This window comes from Haliotis asinina, chromosome 4 (genome assembly GCF_037392515.1).
Source record: "Haliotis asinina isolate JCU_RB_2024 chromosome 4, JCU_Hal_asi_v2, whole genome shotgun sequence".
NCBI classification, from domain to species: domain Eukaryota; kingdom Metazoa; phylum Mollusca; class Gastropoda; order Lepetellida; family Haliotidae; genus Haliotis; species Haliotis asinina.
In genome coordinates, this window is record NC_090283.1 from 76,522,564 (window position 1) to 76,544,953 (window position 22,390).

Genomic DNA, 22,390 nt, shown 5'->3' on the forward strand with positions numbered 1-22,390 from the left:
TAGTCTAGACTGCGTACTTTGTGTACCCCTCTGATGAGTGTAAATTGGCACGGCTCCCACGGCCGAAAGCTATGATTAGTGGAAGTCGCGGTGGCTGAGCAGGCTAGGCAGCTGACTTTGTGTGCTGGCGATTAGGTGCCTGACTCTGAGGGTGCGGGTTCGAATCCCGGATGGGACTCAACCGAAAAAGTGCTAGAATTTGTACTTTACTAAGAAAGTGAAATCCCAAATATGACATATGTTACATCATCATGATTATGTCATGAAAATCAGGGTAACTAGAAAATTAGTCAGGACAATTTACTTTCTTAAAGTCAGTGACAAATGACTTTTAAAAACAAATTCTGAACCCCTGATAGTACTAAGAACAAGTCAATGTTGTGGGTTGGTTGTTCCCTATTCAAGTAAAAATGCACAATGTGGAAGTTGGTCCTAAATATAATCTTCAATAACTTGTACGAATGCTTTTGCCAACACTGATATTAAACATATCAAGCGTGGTGGGGTAGCCTAATGGTTAAAGTGCTTGCTTGTCACACCAAAAGCCTGGGTTTGATTCCCCAAGTGGGAACAATCTGTGAAGTCCATTTCTGGTGCCCCACTCCATGATATTGCTGGAATATTCGTGAAAGTGGCACAAAACATAGCTCAATCACACAGAACAAGTTATAACAGTACAAATGGAAACTTAAATTTATAAATCAAAGCTGAAGTTTTGCTGAAACATGCCAGATTTTGACCTTTCATGTCACTAAATATATTCAGCATTCTATATATACCTAAGCATTCTATATATACGTGAACGATTTAATGGTTTTAGGTATTATATTTTTTATATAGATACATAGTTAAGGAACACAAATATTTTCACATACCTCTACATGTAATCTATTGCAAATAACATCTGTCTATGTTAGCTTGTACTTATTTGGACTGGTTTACATTACACATGTAAGTCATGGTCATGGATATTTAATAAATTTGATCCTTAGAATTATATGAGCTATACAGTGGAGACTAGATGAACCCCTGGTCTCTAGATTCATCATATTTTCAAAAACAAGAAGTTTCTAAGTCAGATACATAAAATAAAATGAAAATTTCTTCATTTTTAGAAACTATGGTGACAGACTTCCCACACGTTCTAGACCTGTACAGGCTGCATGGGGTATATTCGTTACAGACAACATGCGGTTTTATTGGCTACACTGGGTATATCTGTTACAGACAACATGCAGTTGTATGATCTGGACTAGGTATATCTGTTACACACTATCTGGAGGTGTATGGGCTGCACTGGGTATGTCTGTTACAGACAACATGCAGTTGTATGATCTGGACTAGGTATATCTGTTACAGACTACCTGGAGGTGTATGGGCTGCATTGGGTATGTCTGTTACAGTCAGCATGGAGTTATATGGGCTGCATGGAGTATATCTATTATATACTACCTGTGAGGTGACTCAGCTACTGAAGATTGATTGTCCAACCTTGGCAGCTTACAGAAACACTGGTAACGTGTAGCATTTCATTCTCAAACTACCCTTAATTGAGTCAGCCATCATGACAAGAGTAATTATCCACAACAACCAGAACAACAATCCACTTTAAAACTCCTAACAATATATGTTTGTAGAGTAGCAGTATTACCCCGCCAATGGATCAGTGTCCCTTTGCCCTGAATCTCAGCTCCCTGGGGAGTATGCAACTCAAGCTGTTTGTGAGGTGCCATGTGAACAATCACATTACCAGGTAACAGGCATGTTTCACTAAAAGTTGCTTACCTATCCAGGTGTGGAGGCTATTAGTACCGAGTCATACAGACAGTGAAAAATACATACGGAATATAGCCCATGCAAGACTAGATTACCTCTCTGAAAATGGCGAAAGCCTTTGGGATCCTTTGTATTACATTTTATGAGTATAATTTCGGAACTGTATACATGTATTTCTGTAAACTGAGTTCATTTCAGAGACTAAATGTTAGTCTTCACTATCAGCAGTATTCCACTAGTACTATGGCAGGCAATGTCAGAAAAGTGCTTCACACACTGTATGGATGTGGGAAATGAAGCCCAGGCCTAACCTGGTTCATGATGACAGAACACTTTAACCAGAAGGCTACCTTGCCCAGGAAACACCTCAAGTTTGACAGACGCTTTCATGTGGAGCTGGAAATAAGTCCAGTGTCTCCTCAGGGTTCAGCCAGCTGAAATCATTATTTATTTAAGGATTCTTTGTGACCAACTCAACTTGGTCTGATTTGTTCCGGTGTGCTGTACGTAGTACCACATGTTGCCATATCTGCATCCATAAGAGTTGTGTTCATCTCAGTGGACAGTGACAGCTGCAACAGTGGTAACCTGCATACTCACCTGAGTCAATACTACAGCTTGTTGTCTGTAGTCTTCTTCACCAATATTTTACACATGGCTGGTCTCTCACAGCTTCTATGAACCACAAAATATGCTCTTCCCACCTCCTCTTTCTGTAGGCAAATGATAAAATGAAGCAAGACTAGATTTGCCTCAAGCTTTGAATCTCCCCCAATCTCAGTGGCTCTTTTTCAGTTTAAAATGTTTTGTCTGGACAAAAATATGTTTTCCGAGACAGACATTAGTCTAACACAGGAACACTTTCTAATTACATATTGAATAACTTATTATGTATTCCATGGGGATTACAGAATTGGTTCCCAGCAACCAATGTTTGGCATACAGGTGACATTGAGGGATGGAGTAGTCTGGACCTTTGACTTTGTTGAATGCATGCCATCAGAGACCATATAATATGGTCAGATTTATGATCCAGACTTAATCCTTAATATCCTGCACTCATTAAGATGCAATGTTTCTAAGTGTGGGCACTGACCATACAACAGACTGTTATATGATCTCTGGTCTAGGAAAAAACAATAACAATGGACGAAACATAAACTTCAGGGTCTGTGACACCCTTCTCTGTTCAGTGATGTTAGGAGGATACCCACATGTATGGTTACATAATGGTTGTCTTAAAAATCCAACTCTTTCTTTGTGGTCACACTGATGGTATAAAGACTTGTATTATTTGATGGATTTATGAATGTGAAATTTTATAACACCAACATGACATGTACGCGTTAGTCGACATTATCAGCCTGATACGGTCATGAGGATTCGAACTCAGTTGTGTAAGATTCGTCATTCCAGCCGAATTCCACAAAATAGTTTCGCATTTCAATCCATAGAAACGTGCACTAACATTATGAATAATACGCTCAAATTGATTTTTATAGTGTGTGTTCTCATTAGTTTTGATGGTCACTGTCTACATTGCAACAATAATGAGACCGAATACGAAACTGACAGTAAATACGAAGAGGTTTAGCTTTACTTAATTTGCAGTATGGCGGGATCTCGAAAGGGAGAGTTATGTTTGGATATCTAATTGTGTTTACATACAGTTGTTTTGATACTTGTTAGGTTTTATACAACACAACCATGACTACAAGACACAGTAGTGATCTTAATTCGCCGTCGGCTATGCTGCAACGGCTGTGTTGTAAAGTGACGGGCTTGTCAGATGGTAGGTTGACATGCATAATCTTGCTTGACAGTTTTGACATATTTTCACATGGATTAGTTTGTCGGCATTTCGGTGATTCTAACATTACGCACAAGGGGCATTATTTTGTTTCATACTGTTACATGACACTGTAATGACGAAATGTATGCGAGTGTAATATGTCTATCGAGCATGCAGTAAACGTTGCATCCCTTAAAATTGCTCAGAAAAATCAGTTGGACTTGAACACGTACAAGTAAATGTTATAAAAATTAGTAAAAACTAGTTTTTTACACAAAATACCTGGTTTAGAATACAGGTTAGAACTGGTCTTCAGCAACCCATGCTTGTTGATAGAGGCAGCTGACAGGATCGGATGGTCAGACTCGCAAACTTTGTTTACAATTGTCATCGTATGTATCCAATTTTATGGATTGATGCTCATGTTGTTAGTCATTGGAATTTTCTGATGCAATTAACTACAGACCACTGCCATATAGCTGGAATATCGCAGAGTGTGGCACTGGTCAACAAAGTTTACATAATGTCTGTATTTCCCTCGAACACTTCACATCTAAACTGATGTTGAAAAGGGCATAAGGAAAGGAGTCCATGCCCCATTTTCAAATTAGAAGTTTAGATTTTGTATACCATTTTTCTGTGGCTTGTCATTGCACTAGCAATGAAACTAACATTACTTTTCCAAATTCAGTGTTCACGTTAGAGCGTAAACCAGCATGTTTCATGCAAATAAATCTACATTTCACTCACAGTATTTTCTACCTGTATGTTCTGCAATCAGGATTGTTACATTTCTAAATTACTACCTTAACTCTTATGATACTGAAATGTAACATGTTCTGTTTTGACATGGTGCTGTCACCAAAACTTGGAATTGCCCAGATTTATAAATAGGGGCCACTCAAGATGGCTTGCAAAACTCTTAAAGGTCACATGCAATGTAAAATAACAACATGGCAGATTCTGATAGCTTTCAGTATACACTTACCAAAACAAATCATCAAAAATGCCAGTTCAACCTATAAAGTTGGAAAAAGCCAGTGAAATTGGAGTTGAAATGATTCACTAATTTTTTCCAAGTGTTTTCAACAGCTGTGCTGTGCTGCACTCGTATGCGTAGTGAGTAGGTTCACAGAACTTTAAACATGAGCTGTAGTCTAATCTTGGTTGTGTACACAAACAAGTAAATAATCTACTTGTTACATAATTAACATGTTGATTGTGATAAGCAGAGTCTGTCACAAAGAAAACTCTATGTCTGGTTTGTTGACACCTATATGTCTGCCTGTGTTCTAATGACAATATGCAATGCACAACTTCAGTCACTGACCACATGCAATTTGAAATTAACACTTATCAGGCTTGTAAGCCATAAATAAAGGGCTGGCTATGCGTATCTGGCAAATGAGCCAGTGGCCAATGACGAGATGTCTCTACACATGAGTGCACATCCACTGGCTCTGACTGGGTTCCATGTTGCGGCTGCTTAGTTTCGAGGGATGTGAACCCAAGTACAAAATATTAAATATTGTACATATGATTTGCGAATATATGCTTTTAATTTTGTTTATTTGTTTTTTCTTAATCAGCAATGCATCTTACATATCATGAACAAGTGCTAACTGTGTTTTGCTTGTTTGATTTTTTGGTTGCATGTGACCTTTAACTGTGGATGCCCATATATGTCACAAGTTCATACCTCATGTAGTTACCCATAGTACATTGATTTTCAAGTCACATGTTGTCAGCCACACCTCCCCATATTCTTTATGAAACTTAAGAATCCGTTGAATGTGTGTAAGTTAAGTTGAACCTTCCTCAAAATAATGATGATGATGTGTGGACGTGTGAACTGATGGTCCGTGAAACACAACAGATAACAACTAAAATCTACTTTCCCCAAGGAAACAACAAAACAAAATAAAGTTTCTCTCAGCTAATTTGATTTGCGGGTGATGATAATATGCTTAAAATGCATGCAAATTTTACAGTTCTACAGTGGGATATACCCCCCAGACCCAACTGAGACCTCGCCACTTCATACACACACAAGATTCCAAGAGCTATGCGTTTTAGCAAACCTTTTTATCTACAGCGAACACTGAGATTATGTCTCTGCATTCATGAACAAACAAGCTGTCGAAATTGCCTACAATCCCATGCACAACATGTCCACATTTACTTTTTGGTTGTAGAAACCTCCTCACACTACTGTATCTCGAATACTGAAATATATTCAACCACAAATGCGCTTATCCATCACTTCTTTGGTTCACTAATTGCTGGTGGTTTCACCCCAAAAGGCTCTACATTTAGGAAAACTTGCCAAGTTATGATTTCACAGGAAACAATAGTATCTAATAATGCCTTGCAATGATGGTAGGTGTTAATTAATCTCCATCACAAATCAAAACTTCCCCAGATCAGTGATGTAGCCATGAGTAGATGGTTTAAGTTCAAATGGTTGTTTCTGCATTTGTCTATTTGTGTATTCAGCTACTTATGATCCATGAAGGTCTGGGGTAGAATAGGCCTTCAGCAACCAACTCACTCACTTCAACCACTTAAATATAATAATTATATGTTTCTACAGTTCTTTAAAATCACTTTTTAGTCCATGTAAGAAAAGGTCTTACATTTGATTGCTGATGACTTGTACGAACCCTGGTGAATGTCAAAACAGCAGTCTATGAGTGTCAGCATCTGTTCAGCAATTGTCACTTCTGAGTCATTAGCCATAATATCAATATTGACAGACTTCTGAACACCACAGATTCATTGACAACTTTAGAATTCTACCTTGTCACTTAAATGTCACATGCTGATAACGCAGGTTCGATTCCCTGAATGGGTACAATGTGTCAAGCCCATTTCTGGTCTCCCGCAGCATTATATTGGCTGAATATTGCTGAAATATTGCAGAAATGACATAAAACCATGCTCACTCTTGGACTCACATAAATCTGAAAGTCAAGATTAGTGTTATTGTTGTGAAATTGATGTGGAAAATGTGAGTTTACGTAGATTGTGTTGCTAAGAGGACACATTTCCGTGTGAATGATGGTTGTTATGGTAATGCCAGGTTCGTGTATGAAACACTGACCTATATGACAAAGCTGACAGCAAACGCTGTAACTGAGCTCTAGATTTATACTATGCATCACACTAAGCTCAGTATCAAGTTGTTCAATGTGTGTACATTAAGTAGTCAAGCCTTGAAGGTGGGCAAGCCACCAGTATTGTATGAGAGTCTTTGATTTTGTAGCTTGTAAAAGAAATCTTATAAGTCATTGATGAATCCAAGATTGTAAGAGAAGAGTATCTATCAGGCAGACAAGGAAAAGTACATGTTATTGTGTTTAGATTTAAATCTTAGTTAAAGAGTTGTAATCTTCTTAAATTAAGAGGTGTTTGAATATTTTTCTTTAAGATGTGTTGAATGCACACAGATAAATCCAAGTACATACCACATGGTGCCAGTGAGCAGGCCCAGCCTGGACATTAAGCACTATACAAGTTAATTATTCTATAATTCTATACTTATTCTGTTTATTAGTACCGTTTTTACTGAAATGCAGGATGCCTCTACAAAGGTTTAAGATTACTTACAAGTTATTAGTGTTTGCTGTCTTTCTCAATAAACTGATCAATTATCAGAAGTTGGTTATCGATTAATAGTTGTTTGCAATCATAAACCATCATGGAAACCCCACGCTAATCTCTCTATGTTCAAATGTGACTTTTATAGAAAAAGAAGTGAAGCGAAAGGAACACATTATTACTTTCTTTACCTCAGAAATACAGCTTGGGAAGTTAAGCACCTTATAATGAGTAGTAGATTTAACACACTCATTCTTACAGAGACTCATTCTTAATGTGGATTAATGGATGATCGGGATGAGGCCAAGTCAAAATTATTTTTTTAAAATGGCAATAAAAAATTGTTACGAGCACAAATAAGAGTGACGTGCTGATGCCAGAGAAACATTTCACGGTTTGTATTTAGCCTTAGTTTAAGTGGCAAATTCAAGGATAACAGGTTGAGATTTTGTGACTGAGGACTTTGGATGCCATTGTATGTATGCAAATCACTCCTCATGACATCAGTCACAAGATTGTCTTGAAAAAGATTCAGTTATTTACAAACCCCATTATGTAGGTGCCATTTTCTAGTGTGAAGCATTATGTAGTTAGTGTAAATGAATGGGTTTGGTTTTATGCCACACTCATCAACATTCCAACTATGTGTCAGCAGTATGTAATTAATTAAGTCTGGACCAGCCAGTCCAGTGATCAACACCATGAGCATCAATCTGCACAAGTGGGAACCAATGACATGTGTCAACCAAGCCAGCTAGTCTGGCCACCCAATCTGAGTTGTCGTCTCTTACAACAAATGAGGGTTATTGAAGATCAGTATTCTAACCTGGACATGCAGGGATGGAAGCATGATGACAGTTGCTGTAATTGTTGTGTTTGTTTACTTCACAGATGCTGTGCTTCCTCATTACCAGTTTGCTCTGCGTATACTCGGCAGGTAACACCTGATACTTCAAACTTCAATGATAATATAGAGGATTAGTGGTCCCTCTTCATGGTAGCTAAGTAAGCCATGGTGAAAATTAGGGCTATGACGATTCACTTGCCTATATGGTGAATTGAACTAAATCCCTTCATTAATTCAATCTCTTGTTCATGATGTCAAGAATCATATATTTGACATTTATCCAAGTAAGACAGGTAGTCAACACTCTGAGATTAGAAACACAATTTCTAAAATATTATGTCCATGTATTTTCTGATCTTCAAAGCTATTGGGTTTCCTATTGATAAGTCTTTCAACTGCTGGCAACCGGTGACTTCCTGACATGTGTATTAACTCTGTGATGTGATGATGAGTCTATTTAATTGTTGGTCCAGATTAACATGACATGTGAAGTCAAACCAGCTGTCAATACACCTTATGTCACTCACGCAGAGACCTTTGCATACATGTTTATACTGGGGAAGTTAGTTGTTAAGAAAACAATATCATCTGAGAAAAAATTGCGTCATGTTTGAACTCTGTGGACATAGTGTTTCATGGGTCATTTATCATAGCAAAGGATCAAATGTTTGTTTCATTACTGTTATTGCTACCATCGACTTGTATAATTATACTCATAGTTATAACAGTCAGATTGCAGTTATCACAGGCTACTGTGAGTTTTGCTGATAGCTTCATGTCTATTGGTCCGCTAAGTGATGTTTCTAGCCACTTTCCTCTAACCTTGAAATTAAAAGTTGTCTAAAATATTCATATACTTTAAGTCCCCAAACATCAAAATTGAAATCACCTCGGAAGCTCTGGGGTTCTCGAAATTTTAGTGCCTTGATAGTTTCCAGGTATATGATATTTAACTTGACACTCATCATTGTCGTGATAAATTAACACTGTCAACATTTTAATATTATTTATGCAATCTTTATATTTGTTATGCAGTCATTACATTCATTACTCAATGAAGACGACTGCTTGTCGTAAGAGGCGACTAACAGGATAGGGTGGTCAGGGTCGCTGACTTGGTTGACACATGTCATGGCTTCCCAGTTGCGCAAATCGATGCTCGTGTTGTTGATCACTGCATTGTCTGGTCCAGACTCGATTATTTACAGACCACCGCCGTATAGCTGGAATATTGCTGAGTGTGGCGTAAAACTAAACTCGCTCACTCACTCATAACCCAATCTTCGTGATACGTATCATATTCTGACTTAATGTAGATTAGTTGCAGCCCTACTGAATATTCACAACCAACACGAAGTCACTTCAATAAACCTCACTGCTTGTAAACAGGGACCTGAAGATTAATGTATGTTGTTTAGGTCTCTACTGTGAACAAAGGTCCAACATATTATCATTGTTTATTGCATTTTTGCCAATAAATCGAAAAATGAAAACAATTTGTGGGTGGTGATTGGCCAATTAGTGCAGCATGTGCTGTGTTAAAATGTACCAAGTCAGTTTGAAGAGCTGAATATTTAGTATTGCCAAAACATTAATTGTCTGAGTTGCATGCGTGCAGTTTCAAATTCTTTCTGTCCATTTGATCAGTTAAAATTCTAATAGTTTTCAGTTGTCTTTTCTTTTATTATATTTTGTTATCAGTCAGAAATAGATATGGCCCCATATTCATATATGCCCAGGTCAGATGCCATTAGTCATACCCTACAAGATGTTGTCATAGTATTTTCATATATTAACTTTTTTTTGCATATTTTACCTAGCTGCAAAGTATAACAAAATCTGCAAATATGACCTTTGTTTCTTTTCAGCAATTTTGCACCTCCCATTGAGAGTGATGAATTTCAGGTTTCGGAGAAAATCAAGCGCCAGTGTACGTAAATAACCGTTTCTTGTGTCAATGCCTTGTAGCGACTGAAACAGGTTCCCAGAGTTGTAATAGCTGACTTATGAATTGGTCTGGCATGGTGACGTAGTTGTTTCAGATCCCTGTACAACAAAGGAGATCATGCTAATGTTGTCATGTCTCATTCAGATTCAGTTATTTACAGACTGTTATCAGTTTTATCAACATGTGATCAATAATCAAATTTCATTGGATATTCATTGCTAGAATATTGCTAAAAGTGGTGTAAAACCATACTCACTCAAAGTTTCTCATACAAATGATTAATTAGTGAATTGGTGACATTGATTGAGTTGACAGTAACATATGCATCCTTGTTATCACACCCATTTGGATGTAGATGGCAAGATGTTCCGATATGGAAGCACATGGAAAAATATGCACAATATGATAACTAGTTTTTATGTAATATTTCTTATGAAAAGCTCTGTTTAATTCATTTTCTGCTTACAGAAATCTGAAACTCTTATCTGAGTGCTTTGTTCCCATGTACACAGACTTTAAGAGCTTTTTGACCGTTTAACAGATAAGAAAGTTCACCTGACACAATCTCCTGTAAAGATGTCCCCAGATGCTACTACTGACATTGTTGTTGATATGTTTCCCATGCTCTCTGTGTTTAGTGGTTCGTAAGGGTCGAGAAAAAGATGCAGCTACCTTCTCTGAGTTACATCGGAAGCTTCAAGCACAAGTAAGATCAAAAGTTTTGCTGCCAGGTGTATTCTTAGTTTCCAAGTAGATAGAATTCTGTGATATTATGATAATGAAGTGATGACATGGCAAGTTTTTGTTTTCCTCCCTACATTGATGTTTTTCATGATTTGCCACTATTTGATGTAAGCAAACTCCAAAATGAGGGTAAAAAAAGTAGAAAGATGAAGAGATTCAAGTGAAGTCAGGTTTTGAAAACAGTATGACACAAATGTCATGAGCTTGTCATGAATCTTATGTGATGGAGACTTAAAAATCCTTGTCAAAGGTAAGATTTTGTCTCTGGTCACCAAATATGGACAGAGGGTATGTTTGTTGAGTGCGATATGTACTTTCCTTCTTGTCTGCAGAGTGGCTTGAAGAACCGTTGGGCGATACTGTACCTAATGATGTCTCTTAGTGACAGTGCAGCCAAGTCTGGAAACAAGGTGAGCTCTGTCTGTTGATGCTGTATGTAGTGTTGTCTCACTGGTAACAGAGAATGTGGGCTGTTGCTCATGATCACTGGATTATCTGGTAGATTCAGATTCCATTCTTTACAAGTGAATGTCAAATAGCTGGAATATTGTGACGGGCTGTATTAAAACAACAAATTAGACAAAAAGAGAAACCTTTGCATCAATATCCAAGTTTATGTTTTAGTTGCGGACATTACAGAGTCATGATGACGTTTTTATTTTTCAGAGTGCTTTCAGCAGCTCGGTGTTTGGTCAGAATCTGTCGACCTATGCCACTTCCACTCCCTTCCACCCTGCAGCGAGGGTGGGGCGGGATGCTTCCAGGGTGGGGCAGCACACCCCAGGGATGGGTGTGTCAGGTGTCCATTCAACGTCTCACAGCACAGCCAGCAGTGGCATTAGCAGCATTCACAGTGGGCGCAGCGAAGGGCCGACACCAGTTCCACAGACCTACATACCAAGGTATGACCTAACATGATGTGCTTGCTGTAAGGGCTGATGGTCCAGCAATAGGAGTGGTACCCAGTATCCCAAGATTGACTGAAGATTTAGATTTAGAAGACAGGTAGATGGTCCGTGTGCAGCTTGGTTAACTGGTTGGTCAGAATATTCTACATTGTTGGTGGTTGGTCAGAATATTCAACATTGTTGATGGTTGGTCAAAATATGTGACATTGGTAATGGTTGGTCAGAATATGTGACGTGGTTGATCAGAATATGTGACATTGTTGATGGTTGGTCAGAATATGTGACATTGGTGATGGTCAGAATATGCAACAATGTTGATAGTAAGAATGTGCAATGTTGTTGATGGTTGGTCAGAATATGTGACATTGTTTGTGGTTGGTGATTATCTGCGACATTGTTAGGGTTTGGTCAGAATATGTGACATTGGTAATGGTTGGTCAGAATATGCAACAATGTTGATAGTCAGAATATGCAACATTGTTGATGGTTGGTCAGAATATGTGACTTTGTTGATGGTTGCTCAGACTATGTGATATTGTTGATGGTTGCTCAGAACATGTGACTTGGTTCATTGGTTAGCCACCAGTGACTTGTTGAATGGTTGTTAGTGTTGCTTGATTCTTGGCTTGCAGTTAGTGGTTTGCCCAGTCTGCTCAAATACTACTGGTATGTAACAACATTCACATATTATACACTTTTAAATTTCATGAATGTCTCAGTAGTCTAAGTTGCTGGTTCTTTTTTTAAGTAGATGTATACTATTTCATTTTTCACTCGTTGCCCAAAGAAGAATGTTGCATTTCAGTTACCTAGCAACGCCAGCCCATAATCCAGCAGATGTGGACAGAACAGGACGAGGTTTAGGTGGAAGGCTTGCTCAGAGTCTCAGCAAGACACGCGAGACTGGTAAGTATACATTAGAATTACACTTCACAAAACAAAGACTCCCTGGGGTATCCCAGTGAGTTTGTTGTGACATGTCTGGGTGCAGCTGGAGGTTAGAATAAGTGACATTGTTTGTGGTAGGTCTACTGAAGATAGTTAGTAGAATCACTGTTTAGCATATGACTGTCACTCTACAGATGATCAAGAGATTGTTTAGTGTCCATTTTCTGAAGCAGGAGCTGTTGTTCCCTTAGAGAAAGTTTGTAATAGTATAACACTGGCGTGGATGCAACAGAGGTGAACTTGTTTCTCATTTGATTCACAGATTCATCACTGGTGACAAAGAGCCGGGGTGTGCCATCGTCAATCACAATACACAGGGGAGATAACAGTAAGTTTTCCACAGGGTTTGTGAAGAAGAGATTAACACTGGAAAAGAGAGTGGTTTTACACAGCTCTCAACTTCAATCACCCACTCAAACATTCAAAGCAAGGTTTTGATCTTAATGATACCACACTAGCTCAAGGCTTGTACAAATTCTAATGGGCAAGTACACATTTCCCAATTTCTGTATTTTTAATCCTATCAAGGTTAAATGTCTTTACCCTTGCTTCTAATGTTTTGATATTAGCTCTAGCCATGTAAACACTTAATCAAACAAGACTTTATTCATATATTGTAAACTGTCGTATTTCCACGCCTTTAAATTTTCATGAGTGATGGTCACTAGACCTTTTCACGCCTTCCTTTTTTCGCGAGGTGATCTTGTTACAGGGGCGTCTCTGAATGTTTTCACGCAACATGCAGGTGCGTGACCATTGAACTGTTAAACAATAAACACATTTGACAGATTTGTGAAGTGATCTAACAACAAATTAATGTAATTGATTTCAGAATTAATCCTTTTAATTAGGTGTTAGAGAAATGAAAATAGAACGTGAGTGAGCTGTGTTAATCCAGATTAGCCCAGCGGTGACATGTGATTGAGCAATGACACCTATATTGTTTTTGTGTTGTTGACTTACCTGAATAGAGTGTATGATATATCTATATTATCGCATGTTTTTATTCTTGCGTCATGAGGTCTGATGCGAAGTGCCCGAAAATTAAACGGTCGTGAAAATTTGGCTGTTTACAGTACTCAAATATATCAAGACTTTGTTGCATCCTTTCAGAGTCATTTGAGATTCCAGAGGCAGAGTTGTTGAAGGACCTGATCTACGCCTTCCAGGGCATCGAGGGAAGCTGGATCAAGTTCGACTCAAGTAGGGAGGGCTACCGGATAGACCCCACAGTAAGCATTGTATTATTGGTTTATTTGTTGTTTTATGCCATAGTCGTCACTATATCGCATCTATGTATGCAGACGTGGTCTCGTTGCTATATGGCTGAAAAAATGCTGATGCACTGTAAAACTCAGTGCTATCAAGCAAGCACTGACATTCACTGGGTTGGCTCTCATTCTGAGAAGACATGCACACACAAGTTGATTGTCGGGTGGTGAAGATCTCCCCATCCATATGGCAGCACATGCAAATTATGTACCATGTGTTACCTGTCCAACATGTTCCTTCTTGTACAAGTTTTCATCTTATATTTAAATTAGCTGTGAAACTTGCAACTTATCTTAACACTCAACAGCAAATAAAGCTTCGTAACCAATTCTACTTGAACGTGATGGTTCCAATTCTATCATTATGATAGCTTGTATAATCATCTGATAAGTGGAAAGGACCCGTGAAGGTCTACCCGGGGTAGAATAGGCCTTCAGCAACCCATGCTTGCCATAAAGGGCGACTATGCTGGTAGTAAGAGGCGACTAACGGGATCGGGTGGTCAGGCTCGCTGACTTGGTTGACACATGTTGTCGGTTCCCAATTGCGCAGATCGATGCTCATGTTGTTGATCACTGGATTGTCTGGTTCAGACTCGATTATTTACAGACTGCCGCCATATAGCTGGAATATTGCTGAGTGCGGAGTAAAACTAAACTCACTCACTGGTAAGTGGAAAGATCATCCTTCCAATAAGGAAGGGAATCGGTTCCCAATTGTGCAGATTGATGCTGTTGATCACTGGATTGTATCGTCCAGACTCAATTATTTATGGACCATCGCCATATAGCTGGGATATTACTGAATGCGGCGTAAAACTAAACTGACTGACTCACTCACCCACTGTGATGGACGGAAATATTAGTGTTGTGTTAGTATGTGACCGGACTCAATCATGGTTTAGTATGTGACCTGACTCAACCATCTGTTTCTAATAGAAATGTTCATCATTTCAGTCTGGGCACAAAACAACATTCATTCTGAAAATGGTTTTGTGGAATAAAAGCAACAAAGGTTTCCATGAGAAATCTGTACCTGCTGTTTCGATTGATTTGGTATTATGTGTCTTATACAGATAATGCACGTCCAGACCATTTAAGTGTTGTATATCTGTAGGGTGAACGCCTTGTTGCCCTGGTATAGATATTTCAACATGAGCAAGTTGTTGACCGAACCTATTCGTTTCTGGATACGTGTGATACAACCTTTGGTTAAAAAGTCATCTTAGATGATAGAATATATACATTATCAAAGTATATGGGTATATGAAAGGTAGCACATACTTTTGAATACTTAGTGTTCAAGATATTTTCATACCAGTATTTCCAAGTTATCTGCAGCTTGTTTTGGTTAATGAAATTAATTTGGGCAAACTGACGCTTTACTACATCCCCTTTTAATAAAATTGGCCTATGGAGGATATTGCAACTGTCTGTCTGTGTGTCCCCAGGCTGGAATCCCAAAGGCAGTGCGTCAGCTGATCAGCAAGTTGGCTGAGTGTGGTTGGCTGTACAACAAGATCAAGGCATACGTGGAGACACGCAGCTCGGACAAGGCGTTTGGTCTGGTGGGACAGGTACAACAAACATACTTTTGAATATGTTTCAGCTCATTTGAAGTGAACATGCCTGTTTAGTTGAACAGAGAAAAAACTTAAAATGTTAAGTTTGACATATCTCAGATTGCATCATACAAATGTGCTATAACTATGCTGTACATTTGCAATTCATGAACAGGCTAGACAGCCATAAATCTCATACATCTCATAGAATAGTCAGAGATCAGTTAACTCTAAGTTTTTGGCTGATACAACAGGATCAGAGAGTAACACATCAGAGAGTGACTTTAGCTGTGTAAGTTATCTTGTGAATATCATCATAATACTGTTCCAGGAATCTGTTCTTTCTCCTTATGGAATTTCCATACATTCATGTTTTTATGGCATACTAAGAGGTTTTGTTCTGTTTGTCAGAGTTTCTGTGCTGCCTTACATCACGAGATGACAGAGTTCTACCGGCTGATAGCTGTGCTGGAGGCACAGGTATTGTAGCCTTCACCGACCAGGGCTGTCTCCTTTTGTCTTCCCATAATGCCTTACTGATAGATAGACCTTCGACTTTAGTTTTTGTTTAAACATGTATGAGTAGTATAGGGAATGACAGTCCGAAAACACTTTTCAAAAACCCCTCTAAAAAGCCTCATTTACTAAATGAGGCTTTGGTGGGACCCTTAGCTCTTGCTATTATTGCCCCTACTACAAAGCCACGCCATCACGTTTACCGTGACTTGGCAGGCGGTAACACTGTGCCGTACGGTACAATCAATAATTCTTCTCTTACAAACCCCCTACCCGGGCCATCCCTCAAGTAGTATAAGTTAGGTTCGTCGGCTTTCATATCCACTTTATCTATGTTGTAAGTTTTGACTGACCATATAGGATCGGTGGCTCGCTTACGGCTATCACCCTCGTGTTCCCCCGGCTGGTATAGATACCTAACTAAGGCCCTATCCGGTATCTGTTTCTCCTTCCCACGCAATGGAGCGGCCGACTCTGCAACTATTGATTTTAGTTTGATAGCGTCTGCCGGTTTCTTACCGGTGAGACGGGTGACTTCATGGTTGATTGCCGACACCACCTCGGGTAACCTCGCTACCCATTCGGTCGATCGTTTTCCAGTGGTTGTCATCTCCCTAGCATACTGATATCCGAACAAGCGCTCAGCCAAAGTCCTATTAAATCTCTCAACTATGGCTTGGCTGCGATGGGCTCCGGCCGTGCCACGCCTGACCTTTGTATCGTGTTTGGCTAGCAGTTGTGACACGGCACCCATGAACTCCCGTCCGGGGTCAACTTGCAGCTCTGTTGGCCACGTCAGTGGGCTGCGTTTGTATATGCGTTCAAATCCTCTGGCTACCTGGGTCGAATCTTTCGTGGTCAAGGGTTCGGCTTCCTTGTAACGACTGGCTACGTCCACTACGGTTAAGGCATACTTGTACCTCTTATCGTGGGGTAGGAACAGTAGGTCTGCCTGGTGAATGCTATTAGGTATGTTAATACCGAACCTCCTTCTAGGCACGTAGCGTGGTGCCGGCAAATAGATCTGCCACAGGGCTTGTTTTTCAAGCCACGCTTTGGCTTCCTCCGGGGGTACTCGCGCTATTTTAGCTAGCTTATCTACTGCGTTAGCTCCTTTCCAGTACCCACGCGGGCTGTAGTAAATAGCCTCAAATTTTTTCATGTCCATACGCGTATGTGTTTATTCCATCAATAGCTATCCAACGTTTCGTGTCCATAGGCGACAGGGACGTCTTGTTTATAGTCAGTCCGTATATCTTATGTCCATCACTTCTAAGTGTGTTCATTTTATGCCTAAAGGTACGGGTCTTGAACAGGGCTTCCTTGAATCTGGCGTGTTTGATGTGTTGTTTCACCACATACTTCTTAACCCCCTTAGCCTTCTGGATCTCACTATTGTCGGCTTTCAGTATGGAGTACATCTTAGGTCTCAAACCTATGTACTCGGCTATGGGCGTGCCAGCACACTCGTCCTTCATCTTACCTAGGACCTTTTTATTTACCGTACTGTGTAGGGTATGGGTCTTAGGGTAGTCGCTGGTGTCGTATAAATCGAGGTGTTTTTTCATGTCCTCGTACACGTCCTCGGTTCGAATCTCCATCAGCAGGGAATCCGTGTCAGTGTACAGCACTTCACACCTGTCGCCGTACTGTTTCTTGAGCTCGTTGTAGTAAAAGTCGTACATCAGGTGTTTGGATAAATCGAGGATGCTCATCCCCACGTAAACAGGCCGGTTGAATTTTATGTGGCTTTTCTTCATGTGTATGGCAACCAGGTTGTCTGTAAATATTTTATTACGGTTGAATGCCGGACTCCGGACTGGCTATCAATTTCCTGAGCTTGTCTTCCTCACTAGATCTAACCAGCTTCACGGTCACGCGTTTCCTCAGGTTCTCCATAGTCTTACCAAACACCGAGTTGTTCATGAGCTTGTAGAGATTTTTCTCAAAATCACTGGTGGCTTTTTTTCGTAGGTCTGTGTTCATTCTGATGTAGGGCTCCATCCATGGACTCTGGTCGAACATGAGCACCCTGTGTATTTTGGTCAGCCTCATACCCAACGACAGGTACAGCTGTAGGTTGCGATAGTGAACGATGTACTTGGTCTTATTCATTAAGTTAGGCACGAGTTTTTCAACGTCTGTCACACGCCCACCTGACAAGTTATGTTGGTACTCAGACATCCAGTCTGGGTTAACCCTCATACGTTCGGGGGCCAGGGGGTAGCTGTTGTGCGATGTGTGTAATTCCTTGGGATACTCTAAGTCAACCTCGAGGATATAACCTTTGTTCGAATCTGGTGCAACCCCCATAACATCAACGTGGGGTACCCATTCGAATCCCCCTGTAGGTAGATACTGACTCATGGCCCAGCCGTACAGGTTGTTTGCGTCGAGGTATAGAATGTGATTGGTTGGTTTGTTAGGATCGTAACCTTTCACGTATTGATTATTTGCTTTCGCGTATCGTTTGGATGCCATGGAAATCCCACCTCGCAAGCCTTTCTCAATGAATAGGTGCATGTCGTAATCTGTGAGCAATTCCAAATTAACTCCGGTCTTTTTAAGCAAGGCGTCCCACGACAGACCTGGGCTGGTGTAATACCATGCGGGATCGAGTTTATACTGCTTTAAACATGTCCGCCTAAACGTCTCAAACACGTCGGCTAACAGCAGTACATCTGTCCTCAAGTACAGGTCATGATAATCGCCAAGGTTCTTACAACCCAGTTTATTCCATACGTTAATCGCGTGTGAGTAATCGTCTCGTGAGACGGACGCTTCATTCAGCTTGCTATAAAAGCAGTCGATAGGAGGTAGTCTGGTCTCTGTGAACTTAGCCCAGCTATCCATGTACTCATATGGGTATACGCCCTTCCTCATGAGCAGGTGTCTAGTCTCGGCGTCTGTGTATCGATCTGTGATAGGGAAGGTATTGTTGGCCTTGACCAGACTGTCGAGTGACGACAGGAGGAACTGAAACGAGTCAATGAACCTAAGTCCGTTTAAGCTGAAGGAGATGTATCTCTCCATGTTGTTGGGGATGCACGATATATTACCATCGATTTTCGCGATGGCCTGCATGATCAAGTGTGAGTCGTACCCTCTCAAGTTGTGAAAGACAACGGGGATGTTTATTGCCTTAGGGTTGATTTTAAGCTTGAGGTTGCACGCGTTGTGAGCGGCGCCTCTATACTTACCAGTTATGTGGCAGTGATCTCTCACCGAATCACCGTTAAGTGGCGAGTCGCACACATGACAGTTAGTGCTACTGGTGTGAGCTATCTTGTCGGCTCTGGTCATATGCATGGGAGCGATTCTATACAATGCATTCCTAATAATTTTTTCTTCCTCCTGCAAGCACTTTAGAAACCTTTCAGCCGCGTCAGGACCCCTATACACTACCGGAGCTTTCGTTTCCCCGTCACAACGGACGACAATGTATCCAAACGAACAGGCTTTATGCTCTTGTGTTTTGTGTGTGAAACTCCCACTAGTGGATGATTCCCCTACAATTAAGGCTTCGAAGTCGGCGTATATAATATAAGGCACAGACATTTGATTCTTGTGATTGTCGAATTTTAGGATATTTTCACCTTCCTTAGGCATTTCAACTCGTATGGCCGTCTGCCCAACACCTTGGCAATCCTCCAGGTGGGATTCTAATAAATCGGCCCGACTGAAACAGTGTAGGCATCGTACACAAAAGTGTTTTTCCCCAACGTGTTTCGACTGGTCGTGCAACAACCGGCTGAGATGTTTTATCCACGTGTAGTGATACGTTTCACCTTTTTGAATCATGAATAAATTAATAACTTGACAATCCTTCACCGGGCTGACCCTGTGTATTATTGTTGTATTACCTTCGTGCCCAAAGACATTTATAGCCAGATTATTCTGTTTTTCTACTTTAGTGATCTGGGATATTGGGGTGGGTTCATCTATACCATCCCAGTTGAGCCCATCGTCCTGTGGATAATTAGAAGGCCTGTTCGGATTAGTGGCAGCTGGAAATAAGGCTGACCTGATAGATAACCTCAAGCAATCGTTTCCTCTATTCTTAACGTTTACTATGGCTTGTTTGTTCTTATAGTAGGGAGGCAAGGCTAGGTATGACCCACCTCTGAACGGCACGTAGTTAGCTATATCTAGATAGACGTTATCGATTTTATCTACAGCCCACCCGGACCCCATGTGCGTGTAGCGTTCTAGGTATTCTCGTATCTGCTGAAAACTATTATCGATTGATGTGTCAATGGTCTCTGCATGTGTGACGACCTCTTGTTTGCCTCGGAAGTAAGGTTGAACATACTCAGTGGTACTCCCAACCTGCTTATCGAGTGACATTTTCACTGTGATCTGAAACTTGATACTTCCTAGATTATTTAGTTCCTGGTTGACCTTATCAGCTATCAGAGGCTTAATATCTGTAATGTCTATGTTTCTATCAATGTGCATGCGCCAACCTCTCAAATAATTGCCTACGGCGTGCTCAGTGCGCACGAACTGTAGGTCAATAGCTCTATTCTGTCGTAATAATTCTACAAGCTGTGGTTTTCTCATACGAGAATACCCGCCTAAACCCAAATCATGTGCCTCGGCTTTCAGTTGTTTTACAGTTGGACGTGCTACTGGGGCATGTGATAACAATGTGGTTAACCCGGCTTTCCCCAGTTTTGAATAACCCGTGTATCCAAGCTGTTTCGCTTGAGCTTTTAACTGTTTTACTGTAGGAGGGACTTCTAAACCTAGTAATCTCAACAATGCTGGCTTCCGCATTCTAGAATACCCGATAACACCTCTCTGCTTTGCGGCCCGCTTGAGCTCGCGCTCGCGCTCGCGTAGCCATAGTGTTTACACCTAAGAGAATCAATGTCTAATTGGTCGGCAGTAACTCTTAAAAAATATTTTCTGGTGGCCGGGTACAATTCTAGACATTCTGTCAAATCGTCCCACGTACCTGGTAAAATATATAGTGTGGCTGTTTCAATCCAGTACTCGCCTTGGGTATAGTATTCCTTGTATTCACTTATACTCGAAAAACGTTCTATATGGTATTGAGACGCGATATCCCGCTCCCATTCGAAGGGGTGAGTATACTTAACACCCTCTTTAATCCATACCACGTCCACTATTATCTTAAATCTGAAGCTACCCCATAAAGCCAGTTCATATTTGAATATGTTTTCCACAGACATAGCTATACGTAGGTGTGTATAATCTCTAATTGGAGTCTATCTTGAGCAGTCGCCTACGTTCTTTTATGTAGCCTTTTTTATTCTCGTATATGAGTTGATGTCTGACTACGTTCGCTCCGTGAGCTTTACATAAACAGTAGTGTCCTTTAACCCCGATACCACACACAGAACACGTATAGTTAGGACTTCCCATATGGAAACAACAGAACCCCTGATTCCTGCATTTCCTACCACAGGCCTCGGTCTTCCCCATAAGTATATATTCGCATCGGTATGGAGCGGGTCTCATGTTTACTTATATAAGTATTTTAGTTTAATTGCTTAGCAACCAACGCAGTAGCTGCTATTCCCAACACTATGAAGCCCAGTTCACGATTCATTTGTCCCTTGGATGGTGTGTAGTACTGAGCGAGTGTGGGTTTATTGAGCGCTTCCAATCGTTTACCAGTTAGTTGGTAGTATTCTTTCATTGCTTCATCGACATCGTTGAATGTTTGAACGGCATGGTTTTCACGTGTGAGTTGTTCGTTAATAAAATCGATCCTCTGGAGGCGTTTTTTAGCGTACTCGGCCTGTGCTCTTTGTAATTTCTCAGTAGCGAGATCGTGCCGCTTCCTTTCTTCCTGTATTTCAGCCGCGTGATCATCTCGTAGTTTCGAGAAGAGGAAATTACTCCCCGAAAATGCCAGGGCATTCACTAACGCCCCACCGACCATCATAGCTATCGTGGCCATCCCTATATTTATTTCATTATATTATCAGGTATTATCCCTTGTTTTACTAGGATGTCTTTTGTGGCCATCGCCATACCAAGGTTCATTATGAGCATACCCATATCCTGCAGGTTGAAATCTAGCTTGATAGTTGGTTGTTTAAGCACCATTTTAGTCAACCGAGCGTACCCTACAGCTAGACTGGCGACCACTGTGGCGTGGTATGCGTCGTTGACGAACGTTTTCCCCTCAGACATTATGTATATGATATAAAATATTTTAAATTATAACATGATATGCGGGTCTACCGTGGGGGTGGGGGGCTCACTGTTGGGTGGTGGCTCACTGTGGGAGGGTACCCCCACGTATAACCACGAGATAGCCAAGGCAGCAGTTACGCCTACAGCCAACAACAGTCGGGTTGGGTTGGTCACTTTATGTTGGTTACACCACCGTTTTTTACCGGCAGCTACTCTCTTAGGATTCTTCAGTCTGGTTACTGTTTGGGGTGTGGGGGGTACCCCCACTGAAGTGGTCTCCACTGTTGGGGGTACCTCCACTGGGGTC

At 40.7% G+C, this 22,390-nt stretch overlaps 1 protein-coding gene across 1 annotated transcript in view; it reads left to right on the top strand.

Annotated features, from left to right (window-relative positions):
- The first annotated feature begins 3,374 nt into the window (after positions 1 to 3,374).
- The window catches only part of LOC137281899 (gamma-tubulin complex component 3 homolog), a 43,977-nt gene continuing 24,961 nt past the window's right edge, over positions 3,375 to 22,390 (top strand). The window contains exons 1-11 of the mRNA XM_067813609.1: positions 3,375 to 3,568; positions 8,060 to 8,105; positions 9,884 to 9,945; positions 10,602 to 10,669; positions 11,040 to 11,117; positions 11,374 to 11,609; positions 12,421 to 12,521; positions 12,826 to 12,891; positions 13,677 to 13,795; positions 15,286 to 15,411; positions 15,808 to 15,876. Of these exons, the coding sequence (XP_067669710.1) occupies positions 3,484 to 3,568; positions 8,060 to 8,105; positions 9,884 to 9,945; positions 10,602 to 10,669; positions 11,040 to 11,117; positions 11,374 to 11,609; positions 12,421 to 12,521; positions 12,826 to 12,891; positions 13,677 to 13,795; positions 15,286 to 15,411; positions 15,808 to 15,876 (1,056 nt within the window). The 5' untranslated portion in view covers positions 3,375 to 3,483. The remainder of the gene's footprint in view (positions 3,569 to 8,059; positions 8,106 to 9,883; positions 9,946 to 10,601; positions 10,670 to 11,039; positions 11,118 to 11,373; positions 11,610 to 12,420; positions 12,522 to 12,825; positions 12,892 to 13,676; positions 13,796 to 15,285; positions 15,412 to 15,807; positions 15,877 to 22,390) is intronic.